General features: G+C 42.4%; 1 protein-coding gene across 4 annotated transcripts in view; it reads left to right on the top strand.

The window, feature by feature from the left end:
* Positions 1-27,789, top strand: part of PHACTR2 (phosphatase and actin regulator 2) — a 245,001-nt gene that overhangs the window by 177,874 nt on the left and 39,338 nt on the right. For 3 of the 4 annotated variants that reach the window (XM_014605548.3, XM_019488384.2, XM_014605547.3), the window contains exons 3-5: positions 9,870-9,950; positions 13,598-13,756; positions 27,398-27,631. In XM_014605548.3, coding sequence (XP_014461034.2) covers positions 9,870-9,950; positions 13,598-13,756; positions 27,398-27,631 — 474 coding nt within the window. The remainder of the gene's footprint in view (positions 1-9,869; positions 9,951-13,597; positions 13,757-27,397; positions 27,632-27,789) is intronic. The other variant, XM_019488385.2, reaches the window with a different exon arrangement.

Here is a 27,789-nt window from a genome sequence, read left to right on the forward strand (position 1 = left end):
TATTGATATCTCAGAGTGAAGCAGAGAGGAAAAACAGAGCCATTCTCCTGGAACACACTTTTAAATTCAAGCAAACTGTTTTCTTCATTTCATCCATGGTTGCACAGCACAGTTCTTTAGGTCTGAGAGAGGAAAGCAGTATTACAGATGTGGTTTGTTTTTTTTTCCTTGCTAGCATTTCAGTCTTTGTTTAACTTTTTCTTCTTCAGGTTACACTGGACAGCCATATTCATTATGAGGAACTCATACATAGGTTAAAAGATTTTGCATTGAAAAGGTGGGAAGGAATAATATAGTTGATAAAGGAATATAGGCCAGCAGCATAAAGAATGAATAGTAGGAAGAGAGAGATATAGGCTAGAGAGTTTAACTGAGTGGGTGATTCTTTTCATATACCTAATTCTGTAGGACATTTTATGCTGCAGAATGACTTGCAGATGTTAATCATGCACACAAGGTAACACAAGTGCAAAGATCACTTGTGTGGGGCATAGGGAGTGACAGATATAGGTTTGATTCAGAAGGCTTTAAGAGTCTAATACTGTACCAGTATGTATACAAGTCCCTTCCCCTACTCCATTGACAAGGTTGGCAACTAAACTTGTCCAGTAACCAATCTTTATTAGCATAGAACAGCTGGATAGAACCGATTCTGCAAAATCCTGAACACCTCCCCTGCTCAGCTCCGAAATCAGCCTTAAGATGGGTGCAAAGCACTTTTCCAGGCTGGTTCCAAAGTTGTTATTTGTTAACTTTTATTTCATGATCTTGACTTGGAACTGGGCAGAGCCCCCTGTTAAAAGACCTTACAATATGAAACTCAGGCTATCAGGTGGCTTTTAAGCTATGCTTGTGTTGAATATTTATTAAGAATAATGTTAAAAGCAGCTAATAAAACATAAAAATGTGCTAAAGCTCTAGTTTATATAATGCATAATATGCCAATGGTCCTATAATTCACAATGTGTTAATAGAGAAAATTCAATGCATATTTCAAAGAATGAAGTTAAGGTTTAGTTCACTAGGCCCAAGAACTTATAGTATTTATTTTAAAATGTGGTATACTGGTTGAGAGGGGGGGGGGTTCCCCTAAAAGTACATTTATTCTCTCTTAATTAATGGCCAGGACAAATTTTCCATTCTGTTACACTGCAGTTCCATTTACCTCCATGGGATTAAACCAGTATGATGTAATGGTGAATTGGGTCCCAAATTTTTAGACACACATTTTTCATGTGTACATGCAGAAATACATATACAAATCAGAGTGTTTGGTTAAAGCCCCAACTCTTGGAGTCAGTTATTACCTGAGAATATTGTATTTTACTTGAAAAACCGTGTGGGTTGCAGAAAAGCTTGAGAATGTGAGTTTGTCTTGTTAAGTTAAATGCACAAAAGTGTGTGTGAACTTTGGAAAATCTGATCTGTAGTATTTAAGTTTAAGAAAGCATGTAGTAGTTGCATGAATAGCAAACATTTGTTAAGTAGATTGAGTTGTTATATATTTCAATAACTCCATATCAATAAGGTAGCAAATAAATATTGGGTAAAGGCCTGCCTCCCTATCCTTAGGCAAGCAGAATTCTCATTGGGTTCTGTTGGAGCTCTGCCTGGTGAAGGGTGGCAAATCTTAGCACAGCAAATGATGAACATCTTTAAATGTATACTTTATGTCTGTGCATCACAGCAAAGCCTTTTAGATGTGCCGCTATCTGGAAACAGGTATGTACAACATGTGACATTCATAGTTTCATTGTTGGTAGGGTCGGAGGGGACCTGAGCAGATCATCAAGTCCGACCCCCTGCCATGTCAGGAAAAAGTACTGGGGTCAAACGGCCCCAGCAAGGTGTTCATCTAACCTTCTCTTCAAGACCCCCAGGGTAGGAGCCAGCACCCCTTCGCTTGGAAGTTGGTTCCAGATCCTAGCCGCCCTGACTGTGAAGTAGTGCCTCCTGATGTCTAGTCTGAATCTACCCTCTGCCAGCTTATGACTGTTATTTCTAGTCACTCCTGGTAGTGCTCAGGGGAACAGGGACTCTCCCAATGCCTGCTAGTCCCGCCTGACTAGTTTGTAACAGGCCACTAGATCCCCCCTCAGCCTTCTCTTGTGGAGGCTTAACAGGTTCAGGTCCCTTAGCCTCTCCTCGTAGGGCCTGCCCTGCTGGCCCCTGATCATGCAAGTGGCCCTCCTCTGGACCCTCTCCATGTTGTCCACATCCCTCCTGTAGTGCAGCACCCAGAACTGGACGCAGTACTCCAACTGCGGCCTGACCAGTGTCGCATAGAGGGGGAGGATCGCCTCCTTGGGCCTGCTTGTGATGCATCTGTGGATGCATGACAAGGTGTGGTTGGCCTTCCTGACCGCATCCCCACACTGTCGGCCCATGTTCATTTTGGCATCAATAATGATTCCAAGATCCTTTTCTGCCTCTGCACTGATGAGAAGGGAGTTCCCCAGCCTGTAGGTGTGCTGCTGGTTCTTCCTCCCCAGGTACAGCACCTTGCACTTGTCAGTTTTGAAACCCATCCTGTTCTCATCCGCCCACCCCTGTAACCAGTCTAGGTCCGATTGCAGCCTATTCCTCCCTTCTAGCGTGCCCACGTCCTCCCACATCTTAGTGTGGTCTGCAAATTTGAACAGGGTGCTTTTTACCTCCTTGTCCAAGTCGCTGATGAAGATGTTGAACAGTGGGTCTGAGGACTGAGCCCTGGGGGACCCCACTGCCCACATCCCTCCAGGTCGAAAATGACCCATCCACCACCACTCTCTGGGTGCAGCCCTCCAGCCAGTTAGTGACCTATTAGACTGTGTAGGTGTGGACACCACAGTCCCCTAGTTTTTTAATGAGAATGGCCTGGGAGACAGTGTCGAAGGCCTTCCTAAAGTCCAGAAAGACTATGTCCACTGCTACCCCTGCATCTAAGGATTTTGTGACCTGGTCATAGAAGGCCACCAGGTTGGTCTGACAGGACCTGCCTCTAATGAACCCATGTTAGTTGCCCCTAAGCATAATCTCCCCTGCTGGCCACTCGCGGGCATGCACCAGGATAATTCTCTCAAAAAGCTTACCCAGGATTGAGGTAAGACTGACTGGCCTATAGTTTCCTGGGTCCTCCTTCCTCCCTTTTTTGAAAATGGGGACCACATTGGCCCTTTTCCAGTCATCTGGCGCCATACCAGAGCACCACTAATGCTCATAAAGCCATGCCAGGGGTCCCGCAATGACCTCTGCTAATTCCCTCAGCACTCGGGTGGAGATCATCAGGACCAGCTGATTTAAATACGTCCAGTCCCTCCAGAAGTTCCCTGACTAGATCCTCACTGACCCTAGGCCTGGGTGCGCCTCCCCTGGGGCCTGAGGGGGTCCTGGCGCGATGGTCTGGTCTGGTCCCTGCTCAGGAGAATGGAGGCAAAGAAATTGTTAAATAGGTTAGCTTTGTCATCTGGTGTGACTACCAGATTTCCTAGCGTGTCTTGCAGAGGCCCCACGTTACCCGGTACCTTCTTTTTACCCCCTATGTATTTAAAAAAGGACTTCTTGTTGTCCCTGATCCGGGTAGCTAGTCCCAGTTCCATCTCCGCCTTGGCCTTTCTGACCGCCCCCTGCAGCCCCGAGCAACCGAGGTATAGTCCTCCCTGGTGATGTCCCCTCCCTGCCATTGGGTGTACGCCTCCCTTTTAGCTAGGAGACATTCCCGTATGCTTTTGGTGAGCCATGGGGGCTTTTGCATCCTCTTGCCCCCTTTGATCCATGTTGGGATTACCTCCCTTTGGGCTTGGAGGATCATCTCCTTAAGGAATGACCACTCTTCTTGGACACCCGCCTCCCCTCCCCTCTGGGACCTCAGTACCTCCCCAGCATTATCAGGGACCATATTGATTTGATCAAAACATAGTCCTGACACTTTTCCAAACTCTGCCCATAAAATAAGGTCCACCCAGGTGAGCCACTAAAATGAGAAACTTCTCAATGGAAATGTACAATATTGGTCTAAGTTGCCCAATGGGAGCCTTCAGCTGGTGTGGTAGCCCTTTTTTTTTTTATATGCCCATTGGCTCTGTGAAATTCCTTAAGGATCCTTAAAATTGGTTTCTTGATTGGGAAGGAAGTGAGTGCTGATAGTCTCTCAAATGCTGTCTGCTTGTATCACCAAAGTGATTATCCATTCATAACAAATTGTACAAATTTTGATCCTTTCTTCACTTTTATCTGTGAGGGGTAAAGTAGTTTAAAATGTTGACATACATCATCCTTGGGCATCTAAATGAAAACTACCCTAAAATAAGTTAGGGCTCTCAGAGTTATCATGGGTTTTTTTGCAAACACAGGCAAGCACCTCTGTATTAGAACTGGGCAGAAAATCTTTTTTCTTAGACTATGAACATTTTCAAACTTTCAAACCCTGGCACAAGAAAAAGCATTCCTATTGTAGTGGCTAGGGCACTCTCCTGGGATGTGGGAATCCGAGATTAAAGTCTCTGGCCTGAATCAGGCAGAACCCTAACCCCTGTGCAATAGGGTGTTGTAGGGTGGGTTACTCAATCTCTCCTGTTGGGGCTGTTCTACACTGTGTTAAATATGCACTGGTGGAAAAATAGAGTGAGAGAGACTCTTTAATGCTGGGTGCATCTACATGTGAAATTAATGCGACGCAACAAACTCTGGCACATCTCACACCAGGAAATATTGCTACTCCCAGGCACAGCATTTACATGTGCACCCAGGACTGCAGCATGTTGAGCCAGGGCAGTACAGCCCAAGCTGGCAGGGAGCTTGTGGGGGCCAGCCTGTCAGCCCAGGACTGCTCCACCCTGGCTCAGCATGCTGCAGAGGGGCTGTCTGGGGCCACCTATACACGTGCAGCAAGGCTGCTCCAATGCACTGCAATTAATCGAGTCTGCTGGAGCATGGTAATTACTGTGTTCCAGCAGACCCCAGTGTCAGGTGTATCATGATCCCCACGACCCAATGAATTATTTGTTCAAAGATGGTTTTATTTTCTCCTTTTGCTTTAAAGTCCTTAACAAAGATTATTTCCAGAATCTTCTCCTGGTTAAAGTCCATGAATTTTGGGGAAGTTCTGAATTTTGTGCCTATAAGTATTTAAGAAATGTCTATCAGGGAAGAAAATAAAGAAAAAAAACCCTAGATGTTCACCTAGTGGTAAAGAGCAAAAGGGAGGAGTAAGAGGCAAGATTATGACTCTATCACCTAGTGGGGGTAAGGGGTGATGGGAATGACCCTTGCTTCAATGGATATAGTTAATTACTTATGCAATGTCGAAAAGCTGTAACAGGAGAAATTGAAATATCTTCCATCAGAAATCCCCTGTGGGAGGTCCTTGCTGTAAGGATGGAGAATGTGGTTTTGAAAACAGGTCCCCAGTGCCCAAAGCACAGCTCTGTTGATTATAACTTGATGGGATTTTTCATGAGAAAGGGCATAACCTGACACAGGTGCTTAATTCAAGGAGAAGATACACAGCTGTGAATCCCAAGCAGAGATAAACACCTCCCTCCAGCATTAGGTACTTATCTACCTTTAGACACCCAGGGCAGCCTATACATGTACTGGTTCGTATTCTAATTAGAACCCATTGGAACAGACTTGATTAATTAAGTCCGTTCCACATTTTAATTAGAATGCTCCAATGTGGCCTCATCGTCATGTGTACAAGCTCCCGCACATTTTAAAATGGTTGTGGGGGTGCTTTCACTAAACGTCATCAAATTAAGTTTAGAGAAAGTGTCCCATGGCCATTTTTAAACATGCAGGAGCTTAATACACGTGACAGTGAGGCGTTTTAGTTGGACTGGCTGTCCAATTAAAATGCCCACCCCCAAGCACATGTATAGGCAGCTTAAGAGCTTAGGCCCTGTCACGCTCCCTGTCATTTGTTCCTGGCTAGCTTATATGACTCCACGCCCTGCTTCCTAGTTTCTGTGGAGCACTCCCTCAACTCTCTCTCCATGCAACTTTGTAAAAAGCTTGGGTGCCTAGCTCATGACAGGATTCTGCTAGGCACCGAAAAGTTTGGCATTGTAATACCGAGGGGCCTTAATGGAGCTATCCATTTGTACCTAAATACTGCTCAATATCCTTAGAGTGCAGGATCTTAAGTTGTGTCTTCAATTCAGAATTAGCTTAAGCTCTTACAGACGTCTCTATCCTTCTTCCCATACTCACATACCATAATACCCTCCCTTCCCAGTTTGGTTGTGTTTCACCCCCAGACCAGGCAGCCTGTCTTGAGTTGGAGACCAAAGCCTGGATGCAGCTTTTCATCAGGCTCATAACCCACACACTTTCCTATGCGGATAGTCCTCCAGTGCCCTCCAACATCCTTCTGCCCCCACAAGGACAGACAGGTTTTCCCACAGTTTATTGGGAAAGAATCATAGAACAGCTCAGCGTATTTCAGCGCTAGATACAGTAGAATGTTGATTATTCAAAAATGAATTATTTGGAACATCAACTAACCAGACTTGTGCAGTGAGTGATTGGCTCTCTGATAGCCTGCTCAGTGGTGAGCTGTCAGACACTGCAGGGACCCTGCTGTCATGGCTCTTTGAGCAACTCCAGGACACTCTGTGGCTGCATAAGGAGTGGCACAGATTCCCAAAATAATTAATTATCTAGCAAAATTGATTATCTAGAATGATGGTGATGATTTTTTGGATAATCAACATTCTGCTGTACCAGCATTAATCCCCAAGCAGTCATAGGGACTCTCACAGAAGGAATGAGGAGCCCACAAGGACACATTAACACAGGCACGGCCTTTATGTGTGGGTGGACATACTGGGTATACCCTTATATCAGGTCTGGGCAAAATGCGGCCCGCCAGGTCATTCTATCCAGCCCACGGGGCCCCTAAAAAATTTAGAAAATTAATATTAATCTGCCCTAGCTGCCTGTCATGCGGCCCTCGATGGCTTGCCAAAACTCAGTAAGCGGCCCTCTGCCCAAAATAATTGCCCACCCCTGCTTTATATGGTGTGGCAACTCTTTCATTATCAAGACACAAACAAGAAGGAAAGATTTATACACTGGCATAGGTTTGCTCCTAAACTCGCTAAACATGTAGAGTAATTACTATACAATGACTGCAATCTGTAGGGTCTTTCTGTCTGGGTGGAGTTTGAACTGAAAACCCACTTGGATATCACAGGTTGGTTTCTGGAAAGAAATCTTAATCCCTTTTACCTACCAAGGAGATAGATCCAGGACCAGCAGATGTTTTCTGGTGGCAGCCTTTGTTGCCTCTCCAGTTAACCAGCAACTTGGAAAAGGAAGTGGGGATTGTAAATAAACCTGAAAGCCTGGAGGGAATCCTCTTCATGCATCTGGGAACAGAGATTTACCAGCGTTTCAGGCTAAAGTGCATATGTATGAGGAGACTAGCTCCTAGCCTAAAACCGCTTGCAAAACAATTGTCATCATATCTTATAGCTTAGTCTCCAGAGGACATAATGAATAGAGTACCCTGATAAAAATGTTTACAGGGAAAGAGTTTTCCTGTCAATAGCAAGACAGAGTGTTGAACGTCAGAGAGTCTTATAACTCATTTTGCTGGATTTTGGATAAACCCTTTGAAAGAGAGCCTTGTTAGAACTTGGCAGGGCTGTACTGTGTAGTTCTATTACAAAACTTTCACATGATTGTATGGGGTAAGAACTGATAGACCTACATAGACATCACATCGTGCAAACACTTGCAAAGATGGAGGACTAGATATGGAAATATTTGTACTGATGTGGGAACGATGGCTGGAATTTTTCCCTTAAGCAACATATTTTCCATGCTGTATCTAATAAAATGCATGCCCAGTTGTGTACTTCCTGCATAAAGGGTTTTCAAAATAAAATAAAAATAAATATTCAGAGTCATCATCTCCAGCTTTTTCTGCCTGTTGCTGTAAAGGAAAAGAAGGTATTGGTTTACATCTTGGCATGGAATAAATGGCACTTCAAGGCTCCACAGTGAGAGTAGGGAGTTGGGAGCCACTTTTAGTTCTGATTAGGTCAGATAAAAACTCAAAACTAAATCAGTATCCTCTGAGATTCCTCTTGAAAAGATCAAACCTCAGCATTGGAAGGTATCCAGAATCTCAAATTACCTTTTAAATGACAGAATGGGGTTTCTAAGACTGCTGGAGATCACAACTACTGAATGGCACTAAGTATTCCTTTTGCAAGAAAAAACTACTTCCTAAGGAAAGGTAGAGATCTAAAAAACTTATTTTGCATTAGACCAAAAATGTGATAGCTTGTGGGATTTCTTGCATGAGCAAGGCTTACTAAGGTGAGTATGGTTTGCAGCGTCAGAATAACACATGGTATCCTGAATTCACACAGACACTCCCAGAATGAATGCTTCCTGTCTCACTGTTGAAACTCTGGCCTTACTGAAGTCACTTGAATGTGTTACCGTTGACCACATACAAGCATTCATTTCTAGCAGTGAAAATTTCCACTAGTAGAATTGAGTCCAGAAGACAGAACAATACAAATGCAATCGCCCCTTCTCCCCTGCTTCGTGCACTTTCCTGAAACCAGGGTGATGCCAATCTGGGGAAAGAGTAGGGAGCAACAGGTGCTCCAGCCCTCCCATTCCCAGAGGGACTAAAGCAGCAGGGCGAAGCCTCTGCCTGTTCTTCACACTGGAGTCCCAGTGTGAGGAGTAGTCAGGGGGCTTGTGGCACTGCTCTCTCTTCTCTGTGCCCAGTGCCTAGGAGCCAAGAGGGTGGAGCAGTGTGGCAAAGCCCAGGCCAACTTCTCACGCTGGAATGAGAAACCCTGGGAGCTGAGGAGAGGGATCACCACTGCAACTTCCCTGTGTGTCTACAGTGTGTAAGGAACCGGCAAGGAACAGCTCTTCCCCTCCCCTCCCCTCCCTTCCCTTCCCCTCATGGTTTGATTTTAAATTCAAAACAAGTTGCAATTCAGCATTACCCAGTGGCACTGGGGAAAATATTGTCATCATCTTGCAATTTGGAAAGCAAAACTAATTATGGGATGATCCAGTGCCTGCTGAAGTCAAGGCAAAGAATGCCAATGATCATGTCTTGCAAGGAGAAAATAATATTGGCCAGTCTAGTTTTACTGCTCATGAAAAGCAAAAAGGAAAAGGGAAGCAAAGAGCATAACAGCTGAGAAGAGGATTATATTCCTAGAATTGCAATAATTAATTTTTAAATCTAAATTGCTGCTAATAAAACATGTAAGGAAAGCTGGGTTAGGGCCAGTTCTTGAGTTGTACTTCAAGCTAGCAAAACACCATAGGCAAACCCTACAATCTTACCCTAAGCTCCATTTGAGTTTTTATTTCCTTGTTTGTTGGTTGGATGTTTTTTTATTTTGTTGGGTGTATGTGTTGCTTGTTTGTTGGCTGTATTTTGCTAGCTTTATATGCTTAAACTACTACAAAGATAATTAATGTTTTTTTCCCCATGGAAAATGCATTTAATCTATTCTGTGCAGTGACTTATTTTAACACCTATAAATATGACTTAGTGGGGGTTTTTTACTCCAACAATCAGCTGGTTTGAATGACGATGTTTCTCCTCTTTTATAATAAAGCTTTTACCTAAAGCTGTAGTATAGCCTAAGCTGTACCATAATGATTACATTGAACAGTTCTCACTGAAGATATTGTTCACTTTGTCTTGAATGCTAAAGAATAATTTCCAAGGGTCAGGTGAAATGTAGCCCTCTTTTCCAGCAAAATCAAGGAATATGCAGACAGTTTCTTGGGTGAGGGAGTTAATCCTTTTTTTAACTTTTCCTGCATTATTTATAAGTCCTGTCAGAAGAGAATGGATGGATTCTTAAGTGTATTTGCTTTTTTTTCTCTTTTTCTGGTAGTATTGGAAAGGAAAATTTCAACCAGACAAAGCAGAGAAGAGCTGATAAGAAGAGGAGTGCTGAAGGAAATGCCTGAGCCAGGTGATTGTAAATAACCTAGAATTTAGCTCTTTTGCCCTAACCGTGGATATTACTAACATCATAGGGTACGTTCAGATGAGTATGCACATGCGGTTTGCAGCGCCACAGACCTGCCTTCGCCACCACAAACCACATGTGCATGTTCACCAACTACTAATTTGCAGTGTTGTGGCTTTCTTTGACACTGAAGAGATCCTGGTGTAAAAAAAAACAACAAATGGTGCTGGTGCTGGTGCTGGCCCCAGCCTCCCCTGCCTCATCTGGGGCAACTTGCTAGGTGCCAGAGTACACAGTGCTTACAGGGGTGTTCCCTAGGGACAAGTAGTAGAAGCACAACTATGTTTACATAGTTAGAAGCACCCTTAGTGTGGTTTCATGTTGTATGAATAGTGACAAAGGGTTCAATCAGGAGGAACACTTCAGGCAAAGCTGGGGGGGGGGGCAGTTGGAGCCAGTTGACACAGTCCCAGAGCTGGAATCAGTCAGCTTGAACTATTCCCACCCAGTTTTGATGTTGATTGGCTATATGATTTTGGGACAAGCTAGTAAATCTTTCCATGCCATCTGTAAAATCGGGATAATAGTGTTTTATTCCATCTTAATAAAGCAGGTTGAGATCTGCAGATGAAAAATGCTAAAGATTATTATTTTTTTGGTATCAGAGACTTGCATGGGATTTGAATCTGTCATTGCAGGAAGATGACATGAGCAATTACAGATGAGAAGCTAAAGAGTTTGGGGCCCTGCCATTCACCATTTAAATGTCACAGTTGTAAACCAAAGAGAGCAAACCAGCATCTTGTGTTTCAAATACTGAAACGTACCAGGTGTAAAATCACCCAAACACCACCACCATCACACATGCTGCGCTCAGATAGAGTTTGAAAGACATAATGAGCTCAGAGGAAACACCCTTTGTTGAAAAAGGCAATTAGGTTCAGTACTTGGCAAACAGAGCCAGGTGCTTTAATAAGCATGTGCAAAGCACGCTTAGCTCCTTCATGCTAAATCTGATCCTGTCAGAAGGCTTTCTCCAGCATGCACATTGTTTTTAAAATACTGGTTTGTGGGGGATTTTTTATTGATTTGTTTGGTTTGATTAAGGTTTTTAAAAATTTGTTTTTGCTAGTTGCAGTGATAGTGCTTGTACTATTGTTGATTTCATTAAAAATCTAGATCTAATAAGAATGTAGCAGCTAAAATATTTTTTCCATTTCCTAAATTTAACCTAGTCATTCAGTTTGTCATGGAGACTAATAAGATTGTGTCAGGACAAAAGCAAATGGAACTAAGAACCAACACAATATAGAAATCTTACAGGATGGTTTTTGATAAGCTTCCTAAAAATACATTTCTGCTAAAAATAATTGTTTGACTGGCCTGGTGAATCAATAGAGTGACTGTTAGGATTAAGCCTATGGATATCTTAATGTTTACACTCCCCACAGCATCATATTTTGAGTCTTAAGAAATACTGGATTATATTTGCAAGTGCTTATCCTGAAATTTATCTCCAAATGACACTGGTCTTTACATTGTTTGTATCACTATCAGTGGGATGCTCAGGACTGCTCTGTTCTAAGTTGATCTTTGCCATGGCATGCTGTGCAAGGCATTTAATATCTTATTACCTCAATTTTACCAATAATAAAACTGATTTTTTAAAATGGTTTCTCATCTTTTGGTGGTGCTATACAGCTTAGTTGGTTGATGTTTGTAAACAGCATTTGGGTACAATTATACTGCTTCTACAACACTCCCAAGAGCATTGCCGTGACGTACCCCTCACCCAGCTGCTTCTGTTCCTGTTCCACACACGTCAAACTCAGGAAGGAGACAGTGAAGCAGCTCCGTGGGTCACCCCTCTATTGCTGCTTTTGAGTATACCCTAGACAAAGTCTGAAGAGCAGCAACAGGGGATGCTGTCAGAATAGTTTAACTGCCTCATTTCTGGTTTTGCCCTTAGTGGAGTGGGAGCAGGTCAGTGGCACCCTTAAGATTGCTTCAGAACCAATATAAATATCTGCTGTGAGGCTTGGTGAATGCAGTAGATTAATAATAGCCCTACTTGGTTAGAACTAGATGTAAGGTAAGTCCTCCCCTTATGTGCTAAAAGCAGACATTCTTTGGCAGTTTCCTTAACTCCCCCTTATGTCAAACAATACCGTATTATCTGCTTACTTTTTATTCATGCTGGCTCAGTGCAGTAAAAGAAATGGGTATGGAGGTCAAATAATCTTTTCTTCCCCTTTAAAAAAGGGCATCCACTTCTCTGTTTTCTAGAATGGTTTTTGCTGTACACCTGGTGGACATTTATGATTTAAAGGGTATTTTCAAAGAAGACGGGGTGGAAGATTCAAAGTCTGAGAAAACAGGGAAGAAGCCAAATAAAGATGGGAGACTAAAGAGATGGATGAAAAAGCAGTGGTTAGCCAAGGTCAGAAAGAGTTGTTACAAGAGATGAGCAGAGAGATTTAGTCCAGGCAAAAATATTCCCCTTGAAGGGTAGGACGAGCCAGCTTGGGAAAATGAAGGGCAGTGAGTGGGGGAGATCATTTTGGTGACAGCGTCTTGTATGGGTTGAAAAAAGGAAGAGGTAGGAGAGCTAAGTGGAAGAGGAGACATTGAAGTCATGAAAGTCAGAGATGAAAAAGGTGCAGACAAGGATTTTTCACTCTGGAGCGGCATAGGAATTAATGGATTTATGGTGGCGTGAATGAGAGGTGAGAAGAAGGACTCAAATATTACAGCAAGGTGAATGATCAGCAGGAATGAACAAGGATTTTGAAGAAGTAGAGCTCAATTATTGTCACACTGAGTTTGTGTGTCAAGATAACTAGACCAAGACAACCAGAGGCTTGAGACTGAACAATGGGATAGGTCGAAGTTTGGGTGGGGGGTGGGATTCATAAAGTTGGTAAGAGAAGCTGTTTGTAGCATGATGATATAGGCGAAGGCCTGGGCACTGACTGAGGAGGGAATGGAGCTGTCAGAAGAGGCAGTGAAGCCGCCAGTGCAAAAGCAGGAAGAGAATCAACCTAGGGAGAGTCACAGAATCTTAACGAGAGAGAATTGAGTAGTGGGGAAGCAGTCAGCTGTATCAATTGCAGCAGACACATGAGAAGGATGGTAATAGAGAAGGGAGTCTTGGAAATGACTGGGAAGAAAATTGCTTGTGTTTTTAATAAAGAGAGTGGAGTGGAGTGGGAAGCAGGTGGTCTGGTAATAAAAGGTAGAAATGGAGAGGGGAGGAAGTCAAGTCACCATGAGCAAATAACATTTTCCAAAAGACTGAAGGAAAGGCTGAAAAATGCATGGGAGGAGGGTGTGAGCAAGGGAATGTTCCTTTGCAGATAGAGGAAGTGACAGCTAAATATAGATAGGTAAGAAGTCCTTATTATTTGTATGCATATGATCTGGAGATCACCGAAAATAATATATATGGACCTCTAAAATGCTTTGTTTACTGAGTCACTATCCAGGGTAAAACTTCACGCTTGTTTTATACCTAACCACATTCACATTCCAAAGTGCTTCTCTTTTGTGGAAATTTAAACCCAGAAAAACATTGAGCAGTGACAACAAATAGAGAACTAGGTCTTGAGCAGACTTTAACATTAGATAACAGCTTTTTATTTTCCTTCTAGATGGCGATGTAACAGTAAATTTTGAAACCTCAAATGGACACACTATAGCTATAGGTGAAGAAGTTGTACAGGAAGAAAATGTAGTAAAAAGCCCAGAAGACAATGGTTCCATCTCAGAAAAAATACCAGCATTGGAAGGAAAAAAAGAGGATAAAAAAGGTAAACATATAAACCAACCCTTCAGAATTTGTTTTCCAGAGAATAAAATGTTAACAGGCTACACTGATACCAACAATGCATATTCTGAGCCCTAGTTTGATCTGAAGACTCCCAATTACGTAGATATGTGAAACAGAACGATAATTTCTAACATTCATACAAATGCAGGAATGATTTTTAGCATGAATCTCTAAGGCTAAGTACAGACAGTCAAAAAGGCTGAGGCTGAATCAGTTCAGTCTTTGCAGGTTATAATAAATTCCAGAAATTAAACTGAGAAGCAACTGGACACACATTTACTTTTGATTCAGGAAATGCAGTCACATGCCTGCAGTGGCTCAGGCCAGAAGCCCTCCTCCCAATCCTTCTCTGCTGAAGCAGACAGCACAGCACAGCCCAGGGTTGGAAAGCATGCTGGGATGCTGGGGGACTGTGATTTAACTTGAACCAGGAAGGAGTCTGGGACAGAAGTTTCATAAACCAGTTTGACCCAAATCAGTTAAGTGTGATACTACATTCAGCCAGGTTTATCTTAAACCAGTTTCAGCCATTCTGAAATGGGTTTATGCACTGAACTTATGTTCTGTTACCACCTTAAACCAGTGGCTTTGGGCAAGTGTGTATTTTAGGTTTTCCTTCTGTGAAACATAGAGATAATACATAGGTCAGGGTATTGCAATAGTTCTAGAGTAAAATTTTTGGATTCTGGAATTCTAGGCCATTCCTAACTGGAGGTGGATGAAACCAGCAATTCCACTCCCCAGAAGAATGCCATTAATCTCAAGGTGAGGAGGAGCACCCTTCACCTTTGCTAGAAGGCCAGTCAGCAAGAGGGTGCCTAACTGTGGCCTAGTAATGAGAGCAGTCTCTCTGGGGGCAAAAACCTGGGTGAAGCTAAGGTTATTTCTGTTTTTAACCAGTGGCAGTCTAACATAATGGGGCAGAGCTGTACTACTACCCAGTGCATCCACAGGTGGCAGATAGTGATATGACCTTCAGGGAAGGTTACCTGTGAAATAAGCAAGGGTAACTCTGACAAATAAGCAGTTGTGGACCAAGCAGCAGCAGCACCACCAGGTTGTGGTGAGAACAGCAGATGGCAATGGTTTTCCTCCTGAAAAGCCACATAAATCCTTTGATGGTGCTGTGACATGGTGAGTATAGTTCACCACTATAATAAGCCTGCCCAGCCCCCAGCCATAGTCTACAATTCCTCAGTGGCAGAGCAGGTAGAAGAAGGTGTTAGAATCTCAATGGCTACAAAGATGGATGAAGGCTGCAGCAGAATGAGATGCACAGTTGTCTTGGTCTCCTTGCCATTGGATCAAGGTCCTGTTCTGTCAGAGCTGTCTGGAAGCTGATGTGCAGCAATTTCTCCATGATAAAAGAAGTCATGCACAGGTGTCTTTCATGGAAATGGCTTTTCCAGCACATTCCTCAAGCTCTTTGGTGACCAACTGCAGTAGAGTCTGTTGATCCTGGATAGTTCTCATCAGCCATCTTCACACACACAGATAAGACAATCATGGAAGACAGTCATCCTAAACTGCGAGGGATTGCCAAAAAGGACACAATCCTGGAAGCAGAGATTGGAAAAAGACTGCATGCTCAGACTTCTTGCTTGCTTTCTTTCTGGCCCAGTGACTTCTGCCTTTTGCAGCCAAGCTTCAGAAGAAAAGAGCCCAATGCCTGGTAGCTACAGCAATCTTCTGGGGGATGGAAAGTATGAGTTTGAATGACCTCAGCCCTTGAACACAGGTTTCCCGTTTCTTAAACCAGAGCTGGAACCAGCCAACTATTATTACAGAAAAATAGGCAACACAGCCACCACACCCAGCGGGCACCACTCTGGCCCTTCCTGACACACAAGATCCTGAGTGAATGGAGGTGCCTCATGTGCAGGCTGAGCTTGTCAAAGCTACAGAAAGATGGGTAGAGTTCAGACACATCCCTTTACCTTGGGTTCCTATTGGGTAGGTCTAGGCTTATCCCCACTGAGCAGCTATAGGGTTCTGGTTTGCCTGCCAGAGGTGCATCTGTCTCTCCATTAATTCTGTAGGGAGCTTGCACATCTAACCTTGTCTATTAGGATTGCCTTCCTGGGGAAAAGCGCTTACTTTTTAGGCATTGTAATGCCTAACTGGAGGCATCTATATAGTTAACCTGTGCCTAGCCCTAAACAGCTTCTGGAAGTTAAAGAGCTAGTCCTGGAACATACTCCATCACTTGCATGCACCTGTTCCTATATAGACAAAGGGCATTGTATATATGCTAAACACTGTTATTATTTGGCCAAATCTTGAAGTCTGCAGTTATTACCACCTCATTCTCAATACGATTTTAACAGAAAAAAACCACTGAAAGGGGGTCTCAAGACTTGGCCCATAATTGCTGTCTTTTCTCTATTCAGTGTGTTGGCTAATGCACAATGGCTTTCAGTGAGAATTGCTTCCACATTTCAGACTCTTTACTAGACTTTCCTGGAAACTAGCAGAAATGCAAAAGGTCAGGGTTGTTTCATAGCTAATTGACAAGCTTGATAGCTTCCTCCACATCTTCTAGCAACCTCTTTCTAGTGATCGGTAAACTTTGTACAGCTGAAAGGAGAAGTTCAGCTAAGTTACTCAGAATTTAGGTCCAAACTGCGCAAACACCATGAGTCTGTAAAATGTGGCTGAGAATTGAAAGAGAACTGGAATTCTTTTGCAGTGTCTAGTGCTTCCTGCTTCTGGGTGAGGTAAGATTACAAGAGCAGACTTTTTCATAGCTATTTAACACGTCCCAGCTAGAACAAGGAGTAGGCTCAAGAAAATGAAAATAAATAAATAGAAGAGAACCCACTGAAAAGGGTTCAGATTGACTTTGCAGTAAAGTGTAATGCCAGTTGTTTTTTTCGCTATCTGTATATAGAACCTTGACTTCAGTTCTTGGAATATCCTTTGGATCACTTTGAAAAACAAAAGAATGTATTTTGTTTAATTGTCCCAGGATCCTACCTGGGTGATCCTGCAGAATCGACCAATGTAGTGAAAGGAAAGGTTCAAAGTCCACTTCAAATTCTTACCCTCTAAATCTGCTGTGTCAGCAGTTCCAAACCCAAGAGCTGACTGAGAAAAGAAGTAATTGGAAGACCCATTTCACTCCAGCCCCTCAAAGAATGTGAAAAGCACTGGAGGGTAACAAAATGCATCAAATACAGATCTATTTTCAGTGAAGTGACATAGGATATCAGAAAGCAGGGTTTTGATATGCACTTTCATAGACTAACTAAATAAGATATATTTAGAAAGCACAAGCTTTTTTGAACCTGACTTCAGACTAACATGACTAACTACCACTCACTCCATAGGATATGTCAAGCACTTCTAAATTGAAAAGTTACCCTGTAACTATTAGAGAGCTAATCCCGCAAGATACAAACCCCACCTCTTTAGAAATCGTAAGCACACTCTTCTAATTTCATGGGCTAGTCTACACCTCTCGCTATTTCAGATTAACTCTATGTGTGGACACTCCTATTAGAATGCTCTTTTCCTGTTCAGCTGAACTTGGGCAAGCCATGCAGAAATAGGGCATACATACTAAGGTGTTAATCAGGAATAAGTACTCAGTATCAACCTCATCTGTAGACAAGCTCTTACAGTGTGCAAAATGTGACTCGATTAACATCACTCAAGTTATTCTTCATTTACATCCCATTAAATAAGAAGACAGTCAGGCTTATTGACTTCCATGAGAGTTTAAGCCCTTTTAAAACTCACCAGATCAGGCCTCAGCACATTAATATTCAACATCTGTACCAGGTAGATGTGGCATGTACCACAAGACAGAAGGAAAAACTGATACTAGGAAAAGATAATAGACATGCTGAAGGCCTCAGAGAGAGTTGGTAGTATCAGCAGTGAAGCGGGAATTCCTGGCTCACTGTCCTGTGCTCAGATCACTAGAACATGCCGCTTGCTCAGATCGGAGCCATCTGCCATATAGATCAAGACTGGCAACACTAAGTGATGGAACGTGGAAAGTATTAAAAGTCAAAGGAAGAACCATACTACAGGGATCGGTAGAAACAGAAAAACAGCGGGCAAACAATAGGCTGAAACATGATGTAACGTGAGGTAAGCGAACATGTACGAAACAAAAAACCCTCAGAGCTTCCTTTGTGCTGATAAACAGATCTATAAACTTTAGACCCATCTGCTGCTTGTCAGCTCACAGATGCTTTTCACATTTTATTAAAAAAATTCCTTTGGCACCTTAATAAAATATCTGTTGCTATTTGGAATAACAATGTGATGTCAGTTATCCAAGTGGGATGTTCAAAAGGAAGTTCCTTCCTGGTACCAGGGTTATGAGGAGCTGCTGACACTTTTGACATAAAACAGGTGATTGATTACAGAGCCTTTGCAGAAAAGCCGTGTCTTTTTATCTTGTTATAGATCATTCACTCTGTGATCTCCAGAGTTGTTTCTTTTTTCTGAAAAAAAAAATTACATCTCCTAAAAAATGCAGAACTAAATTATGGCTGTTTTGTGTAGGTGCACTCCCATGGAGGAGAGGTCACAGAGAACCGCTATGTATACCTGGTCTCCTCCCCAATTCAGCTGCCCAGAAAGGGCAGATGTCTTTGTATGGTTAGCAGCAGTCAGTGCCCACTTTAGTGTTCCAGGCTTCAGATTAGATCTCAGTGTGTAAATGTAGTTTGGCTGGGGGTTTGGTTCCACTCCTCCATCCCTCCTATGCACAGGCCCCTGCACTACTGCTAGAGAGAACATGGACTATGCCAATTGAAAAGCTGTCAAAATTGTGGCTCATACAGATGGTCCTTCCCTCCCCAAACATCCCTGAAGCAACATGCTTACTCCTTGCTGCACAGCATTATCCCTGTCAGGCCTTATTTACCACCACCCAGAATATTTATGGCATGCTTACCACCCAGTAGGGGTGGTGAAGTGGGCCGTATTTGATTCGGATTCAGCCCAATTCAGGGGACAGTGATTCAGTTCGCTGATTCGAATCGCTGGCCCAATTCAATTCGGCCAAATCCGAAGATTTAATTCTGAATCAGAGAATCAGCGATTCGGCCATAGACACAGCTTTATAGATTTTTTCTACATGCTTCAAGGTACCAGGCGTGGCTCATGAGTGCTGAGATGGTGGGGCAAATGCATGGGTGGCTGGTGCCGCCTTAGTTGGGGAGGCATGTGCCCCCCCTGTGACCAGTCCCACTGACTGGGAGGGGTGTCCCTACAGCTGATCCCACTGACTGGGAAGGGAGTCCCCTGCAGCCGATCTCGCTGCCTGGGTTCCCCTTCCGGCCAATCCCATGATGGCTGATCGCTGCAGCCACTTCCAGGAGTGGCTGTGGCCACTTCTGGGAGCAGCTGCAGCGATCGGCTGGCATTTGCAAGGGGGGCACCAGTGCCTCCCACCTGCCCCCCCCCGCCCAGTATTTAAGTGGCAAGCACAGCTGGTCAGGGTGTGCACCGGCATTGTCAGGGGGTGCACGTGCACCCACTACGTTGCCACTGGCCAGATGGAGTTTCCCACAGGATTGCAGGGGGGTCCGCCACTGAGTGCACCGGGGACTCCCCCCTTCTGCACCACCCCTGGCTTGGCAATCGGCTGCAGGGGGACCCCAGGTGCCCCCCCGACCCGGGACGCGCCAGTCACCCCTGGGCTCCAGTCAGACACTCCATGTGCCCCACCATCTCAGTATTCACAAGCCACCTGGTACCTTGAGGTATGTAGAAAAAATATATAAAGTTGTGTTTATGCCCAAATTGTTGAATCTCTCCGAACTGAATTGGAATTTTCTGATTCGATTCAGAGAGATTAATGGGTCTCCTGATTCGATTCAGATTTGGAGATTCGGCTGCTGAATCAGGCTGAGTCTTCTCCAAATTGAATCAGTGACCAAAGCTTCACATAGCTCTACCAGCCAGCTAGAGATCTCTGGTTTTGCTGTACTAATCTGGTTCAGTCCATTTTTTTCTCCCAGTAACCTGAATCTTTCGGATTCTGATAGCTAATTTCATACTTCATTGTTATCTTGGCCTGGAGGAAATGAAATAGTGAAAATACCCATTAAGCAAGCAACTGATGGAGAATGAGGGTTGCAAACTTTCATTTTGCCTACTGGTAACCAGCCACATTTGTTACTGCTGAGAAAAATGATTGCAGTGCAGGAAGCCAGACACTGTTCAGGATGCTGTGAAACTGCGCAAGCTTCTGAAATGTTCCTCAGCATTTACAGCCAATCCACTTAACGATGCTGTGTGTTCTGTCAGGGGTTTTTTTTTCATGTCCCTCAGAGCAGGAAGCAATTTGTGTCGTTTCCAACTGGATGTCACAGGATCTGTGGGTTTGTCTCTGAAGGAGAATTCTATTCTTAGCTCGAACAGAAGCTCCTCATCGTAGCTCATTGTTACCACTCGTTTCTGCCCCACTAGTTTGTTTATCCATCCTCCATCTCTTCTTTAACTTAAGCTTGTATTCACTTACTGTCCCTGTAATGACCGTCTGTTTCAGTGAGCCAGCTCGCTGGTTCATGCACCAATGAATACACTCCAACCATGCATTTCCAGTCCCTTTTGCTACAGAGTGGTGGGTTTGTTTATTCCAAATGAAACTATTCAACACCTGCTATTAATCTTATGCCTTCCCCTTTGTCACTTGCATCTTGTGTAGGAGCCTCTCTGCTCTCTCCTGTGCTTTGAGGGCCATCTGCTTGAGAGCGCCTTGGCAAGGTTCTCTTCTCCCCTGTGTTCTTAGCTACCTTTCTGAACAGTTACGCTGCGGGCCGTGCACCTGAGAGCCACGTGCAAGCAGACTTCTTTTCCCCTGCTCAGAAACCAGTGAAGGAACCTAGCTATGATCTGTAGCTGTCAGCTAAATGGAGCCGTTTTCTAACTGTTATCATCTCCCATAGGATCTTCCAGATGTCATCTCATTCCTGTTTTTTCAGCACCAACTGAGAGGCAGATGAAGATAGTACCAAGTCCTTTTAAACAGCCAGCTACCCTGTGACAGAACAACATTGACGTTAGAAAGGCCCTTTGTGGGTTCAGCTTCCGCCTATACAGATCCAGCTGCAGAGTCAGGATCTTGTCTTCTTCAGCTATCAATGGGTTTTTTTTAAGTTATTTCATTGTGATTTCAGAGTTAAGGGTGTACACAGATTTAACATCCCTTATACTTGCTGATCTGCGGGATGCCTATCCAAACACTACAGTTGACTATAGAAACCTGAAAGAAGCGCTGTCAGATACCAAAGGTTCCATAAAAGAAGGCACGCTAAAACTAGGCCACTTACCTGAAGGATGCTGTAGATATGCTATCTATGATTTAAAACGTTCTTTTTTTAAAACAGTGTGTGAATGCTTATCAACCCACATACCGCGTATATTTCTTTGGAAATATTTCTTTCTTGAAACCATTGTAAAAACATTTTAATGGGATTGCTTTAATTCATATGTTGCTCCTCTCTTCTCTTCCTTCCCCTCCTCAAGAAAGCCACTCGCATACAGTGCTGCTAATACCATGGGATGCATAAGTCTGACGGTCCACAAATGTGCACTTCTGGTCATCTCTGTTCAAGGAAGGTGACTTCAAACCAGGACAGATGCAATGAGAATGATTAGGGGAATGGAGAGACTATCATATGAGAGGAGACTAGAAGAGCTGGGCTTGTTCAGCCTAGCAAAAAAGGAGCTGTGAGTGGATACAAGTGCTCTCTATGAATGCATAAAGAGGGTGAGGAGCTATTTAAAGGGCAATGTCAGAACAAGAAGAAATGGATAAGAAATGACTATAAATACATTTTAGACTAGAAATTAAAAGAACATTTCCAACTAACAGATGAGCAAGCTTCTGGAAAAACCTTCCACTAGAAATAACAGAGACAAAAAACCCCCTAAATTTTAAGGCGAAGCTTCATTGATTTTTTTTTTAAATACCTTATATGACAGGATTGCCTATGGCAACAGGAAAGTGGGCTTATTGACCCCTTTGCAGGCCTGTGTCCTGTGTTCCTTAGTGATTAACTAAGGCAGTGCATGTAGGTGGGCTAAAAAAATTCTTTGCTGTTGGAACAGTTTCAGTTTTTCAGCAAACTGCGGTTACCATAAGATCCTAAGTCATATGCTATTTTCAATACTCATTTTCCATAGCGTCACCCCACTGAGCTATACTTTTCTTTCAGAAAGTGATTACATTGTAGTTAGTGACTCCCAGGCTGAATTACAGCTCAACTGGTTCTCTCTCCCTGAGCTTATTATACTGCTCTAACACTAGAAATAGTAATAAAGAAAAACCAGTACTATATAGCATAATGCTGTGGTGGATGAAGCAAAGCCTAGGTCTTTCATTGTTAAATGTCAGGAGCAATAAAAAGCAAAAGAAAAACATTAAATATACAAATATGTGGTGGGAATTGTTTTCTAAAATTACAGCCACAATTTTCAGAAGAGTTCAGCACCCACCATTTGAGTCACACCTTTAAAAAAGGCCCCAGAAACATGTAGGGCCTATGATAAGGAGTCTGATTTTCAAAAAAAGAATGTTGAAAATCCTCTTAAATCCGGTCATGCATGTGTCAGCAAGAGCTCCTGAATGTGAAGCATTTTTGTAAACTTGGCCATTGTTTCAGTGTCTAGAAGGCAGGAGAATTTTTTTTTTTTTAAATCTAGCCACCCCTATGGTTGCTGAAAGCCAGAGCAAGAGTCAGAGGCAATGCTGTAAGCAAGTGGAGGACTTTGGTCAGACCCAGTATGGCAGTTCTTATGTTCTTATGGTCCTGAGCTCTCGTGAAAGTACACCACAAACATAAACATAATGGTGAGCTAAACATAAGTGAAGCATTAACATTGGTTTTGCTTTTGTTTGTTTTTAAAAGAGCAATTTATAAACAGATTATGTAGTGGACAGTGATCACCCAGCGGTCCATACTGGATTTAGGCTGTAGTCATTACGTTGTCCCCTTCTGATGGCCACTTAGAGATCTTTCATAGAAGGAACTAGTCATCTTGGGCAAGTTTCTGATGGATAGATGTACAAATCAGGAAAGACAATATGCATACATGCACACACACACACATGCACACACAAAACAACCCTGCCTGCACACATCATCGTTGATGCTGAGATAACATGGAGTTGAGCATGGGGAAATAAAGAGGAAGAATGAACTCTGCTGGCAGTTACTGTTGGCAGTCTCAGCTGAGATGCCAGAATGAAGACCAAGGACCCATCTACATGGAGGATCATGCTGAGGAATGCAATTGCAAAACAATTGTATACAGAATCCATTACCTGCCTCTCTCAGTCACAGGGTTTAGTGTGGTTCAGGAGCATAGTTATAGGAAAACCATGGTGCCTTGTTAAAATTAGCAATTATTTGTCTTACCGTAGAACTCAGAAATCCTAGTCATGAATCAGGATTTCATTGTATAATGCCTTGTACAAACACAGAAAAAAACCCTCAAAGAGTTTACAGTGCAGGTATAACACAGGTGGATACAGACAAACAGGAGAGTACATGGAGACAATGAGGCAGAATTTGTCAGCAGGATAGACTGGGCTCTCAGCAAATTTTATCAATTTTCTGTGGGCTTCATATCAAAGGAAGATCTTAAGGAGGAATGCGAAGAAGTATGATGTCTGCGGGAAGCTCCTCCTAAGTGTGAACCATGGAAAAAGCACTAAGGTGGCTGTTCAAAATTTAAGAAGTGGGTAATGGAAGATGGCATGATAGGCTGATAAAAAGCAGCCATCAAGCAAACGAGAGATGATAGGTGGCATGGGGCTGTGAAGGTCCTTGAGCTGAGGACAAGAAATTTATAGTTGATGCAGTAGAGAAGGGCAGTGGAGGAATGCCAAGAAGGGTGACTTGGTCAAAGTGCCAACCTAGTAAAATGATCTTTGCAGTACCACTTTGAAAGTAGATAAGCATGGAATTATTGCATGTGATATCACCGGTAGGATATTTATCACAGTTATCCAGATGCAGTTGGATCTGACTGAGAATTTTAGCTGTGTGGATAGGCAAGAAAGGCCACAACTTAGAAATGTTATGCAGAAAGAATCTGCAAGATTTAGGCATATCCACCATGCAAGGACCTAAGGAAGTCTTCTGGTACAAGATGATGCTCAAGTTATGGCATGGAGGATTTATTTAAGTCAAAAAGATTTAAATAACCATTTTTAATCCTGATTTAAATCAGCAAGCAAAAAAAACCCTGAACCTAGTCCTGAATGAATCTTGGGTTTTTGAGGTTTTTTGCAGTATTACTCTTTTAGTTATTTTACTAAAGAAAGATTGATACTCATTAAAGTATCTTGATGTGCAACTAATATAGACTTAGCACTATATTTCCTACTTTTTCCTAACCATGAAAATGTACTACATCTGTACATATTTAATTAAGCAATTACGTATGTTAACAGGAACATATTCAGATTCATAATCTTTACATTTTATACAAGCTAGAATAAGATGTATGATGCATTTATGTGTTTACTATTCATTAATCAGTAATTTATTTAGTCATGCTTATGCCAGGATGCATTTGAATGAAAACTGGAATTCAGTTAAAATGCACAAAAACTTCATTTTAAAATTGCTTTTTAGTATTAGATAAATGCATAGTTAAATAAAAATATCTTTAATTTGCTAAATACATTTACTTTTTATATAACATGTTTTGCATTTAATTCTTAGCTGATTTATTAAACAAATGAAGCATTATGTTTAATTAACAAGTCAAACTGAGCTGATTTTCAGGTCATTATGTCCTATAATGTCCTACAATTATGTCTTATATTTTAAAAGTAATAGATCTTCTCTTCTCAGACCTTACTTCTGTTCATATATTGGAAGAGGAAAGATAAGCTGTCCTGCTTTTTCAGTCCCTGACTAATTTCTCAACTTTGAATGGACTAGTCATTGAAATAAACTAGTTGAATAATGTGCAATGAGGAAAATAAAATCTCTGCCCCTGCAGAGGGGGCTACTGCAGTCAATTGAGTGTTTTAGGACTTGAGCAAACTTCTTCCATGTGCTTCATCAATGACTTCCACCAGTTCAGTGGTTAGACTTTCTTTAATACCTCAGGAACAAATACATTCTGCTTGAATATTATTATTATTTAAATTATTTTAATAGATTATAGAATGTTTGGGCCTTAAATCAGATGGTCTCCATTCCAAATTTATTTTAACTAGTCTTACATTTAAAAAAATAATTTTAATTTAATTTAAAACAAAAGTCATTTAAATAAGTAAATTTATTTAAACTGATAATCACATTTTTCATGTTTTTTATAGCTTTTTTATCCACCCTGAGTAGCTGAACTCAGATCCTCAATATGTAGAAGCCAAACTCCTATTTAGGCTTCTAACTCCCAGTGAATAACTGAATGGGAATAAAGTTAAATAGGAGTTAGCCGTCTGCTTACATCTGAGCATCTGGGTCTAGGTTCCCAAACATAGATCTGCTTTGTACTGTAATATACCTTTTAAAGTACTGGCAATTTGAGAAAAACCTGCATTGTCTGTCCTGTGCACTGGGGACTTACTGGACCATGCTTGTCTGGAAACGTCTGTAAGTTGATCGCATTTCATTTCAGCTAACCACCTTTTCTCAGAGGACATCAATTGATAAACTTGCCAAAAGCTAACTAGTACCTGTACCTGAAGAGCAATCTGTGCATGTCTATTCTGAGGACAGCACAAGATGCTTCATTAATAGATTTAATTTCTGCAGAGCTGGGGTAGATGATCCTTTCCTTTAGCAGCTGGTTTAATAAAAAATCCTTGATTTAACCAAGGCAACCATAGGACTGAAATCTCTCCTCTGGCTTTTCCCTCCTATTGTGTGGGGGAATTATCCAAATCTACTATCACAACCTTATTTCTTAAAATAAATGGTTATTATTCATTTTTCTCCAGGTCACTCCTGGTGCCTTTGTTCTCTGCACCAAAGCAAAAATAATGGCAAAAAAGGGAAGCTAAAGAGAGTTTTGAGGTAGTGCATAAGTGTTGTAATGCCTAGATTTGCACACAAAAATGCTTGTTGCTATAGAAGAGGAAAGGAAAGCTTTTTGCATATATCCTTCCTCTTCTTGAGACCCCCTGAGTTTCTAGAGAAAGAAGTAGGAGAGAGGGAGATAACTCCTGGGTTGATTAGCAAAGGTAGCCCTCCATTTAAGAGATGACAAAGTTGTTGGAAGTATCATATGAGTAAGGACATTAAAATCCGTAATTCCATAATCTTAGGTTAGAGATAAAGAACAAAAAAAGTAAACAGTATAAATAGGCTAAAACCAGGTAAGTTTCCAGGCTGCTTTAAATGACTATAGGTGACCATTAGGCTCAATTTAACTATCCATAGACCCCTGTGTTGGTGGAATTCTGATTCTGAGATAGAATAATAGAAAAGGAGGGCTTGAAGGGACCTCAGGAGATCATCTAATCCACCTCCCAAGGAAGAGTGGAGATAGGAGGGTGCATGGCCCATCACTCACAGAGATGAAGCACTGTAACTGTCATCTAATACACGTGTGTCTTGCACCTACTAATGTTATAGATGAAGTAAGAGAGTGGGGTGCAAGGCAAGAAGATCCAGGAATGGCCACTTGATACATGGAGTGTGTGGCTGTAACATTTTTATCAGACAGTAAAGGCAGATATTGTGATGCCAATGTAGCTATTGTTAGCGGTACTTTAAGCTTGCACTTTGCTCCTATATTTTCCCCAACATTATGCTTGTCACTGACAGGCAAGCAATGCACTTGTGATGTTGATGCCATCCTTACTGTTGCATAAAACGCTTTTCAAAAAGGTCAGAAAGTTTACCTTGGGGCTGTAAAAGTGCTGGGCTCGTATGATGGAGTAGATAAAGCTTTCCATCTGTCTAGCAGCTAGATATTGAATAGCAACCACATGGTGTAGAATTTTATTTAGACTACAAAGTCCACATTGATTAAGGAATTATTGATTTTTGACACTGCTGTCTGCATCTGCAATTATAGCTAAAGTACATTTACGAGGGAGCGAGCAATGCCCTGCCAAATAACATTCTGTTTAGTTTAGCTTCAGTTCTGCCTGAAGAATAGAAATATGTCAGAGAAGGTACCCAAATAAAGTTGTCTTTTCCATGAAGGCTGCCATGGCACAGCATAGTGGGCTACCTATGGGTGAACATTTCACCCATAGTCAGTTTGGGTAACTGTGGCTGAAGAAATCTCCCATTTCATAGGTTTAAACGCTGAACTTTGGGGTCTGCTGCTTTCATCGGTGGGGATAAGAACCCAGGAGATTTTGCTTGAGGGGGAAATGGTGGTCTTTAAATTCTAATACCAGCTCTGTTTCCAGCTACCAAGCCAGGCAGCACCAGTGAGGTCCTCAGTGAACCTCAGAAGACAGCACAGCTCAGGGGATAAGTGCAACTGAGAGAGAGTCCTGCATTCAGTTGAGCCATACTTCTCTGGGCTGTTGCTTTGTTATAAAGTAAGGGATGAGGGACACTCTTCTGATTCCCAAGAGGATAAGCTGAACCAAGTAGCTATTGCTCTCCAGCTTGTCATTGATTGTACCTGGCATATGTCTGTATCAGTTGGCTTCTGTTCACTTTGTTTATAGAAAGTACAGATAAGTGTCCAGAAACACCGGCATCCCACGCTCCACTACCACCTAAGTCTAAGCCTAAAGCTAAAAAATCACCGATACCACCAAAAAATGTCACTGCTGCTTCCACTACCACAAGCCGTAAGAATAATGAAGCATCTCATGTTAAAAAAAAAGTCAAGGCACCTACTAAACAGCCCCCTGCCCCACCTCCCAAGCCAACAAGCCACAGTGCAAATCGAGAAGCTGGTGAGTACTGCACAGGCAGTGCCGGGTGCATGTGCATGGGGATGCTTGGCTTTGATTGTTCCTTGCTTGAATGGTAATGCATTAATAGACATGCCTCTGTTGGGTGACCTGGTACTCCACTGGGCTTATGGTTTTTTCTGTATAAAAGCTCCCCCTAA

Source organism: Alligator mississippiensis, chromosome 1, assembly GCF_030867095.1.
Source record: "Alligator mississippiensis isolate rAllMis1 chromosome 1, rAllMis1, whole genome shotgun sequence".
NCBI lineage: Eukaryota > Metazoa > Chordata > Crocodylia > Alligatoridae > Alligator > Alligator mississippiensis.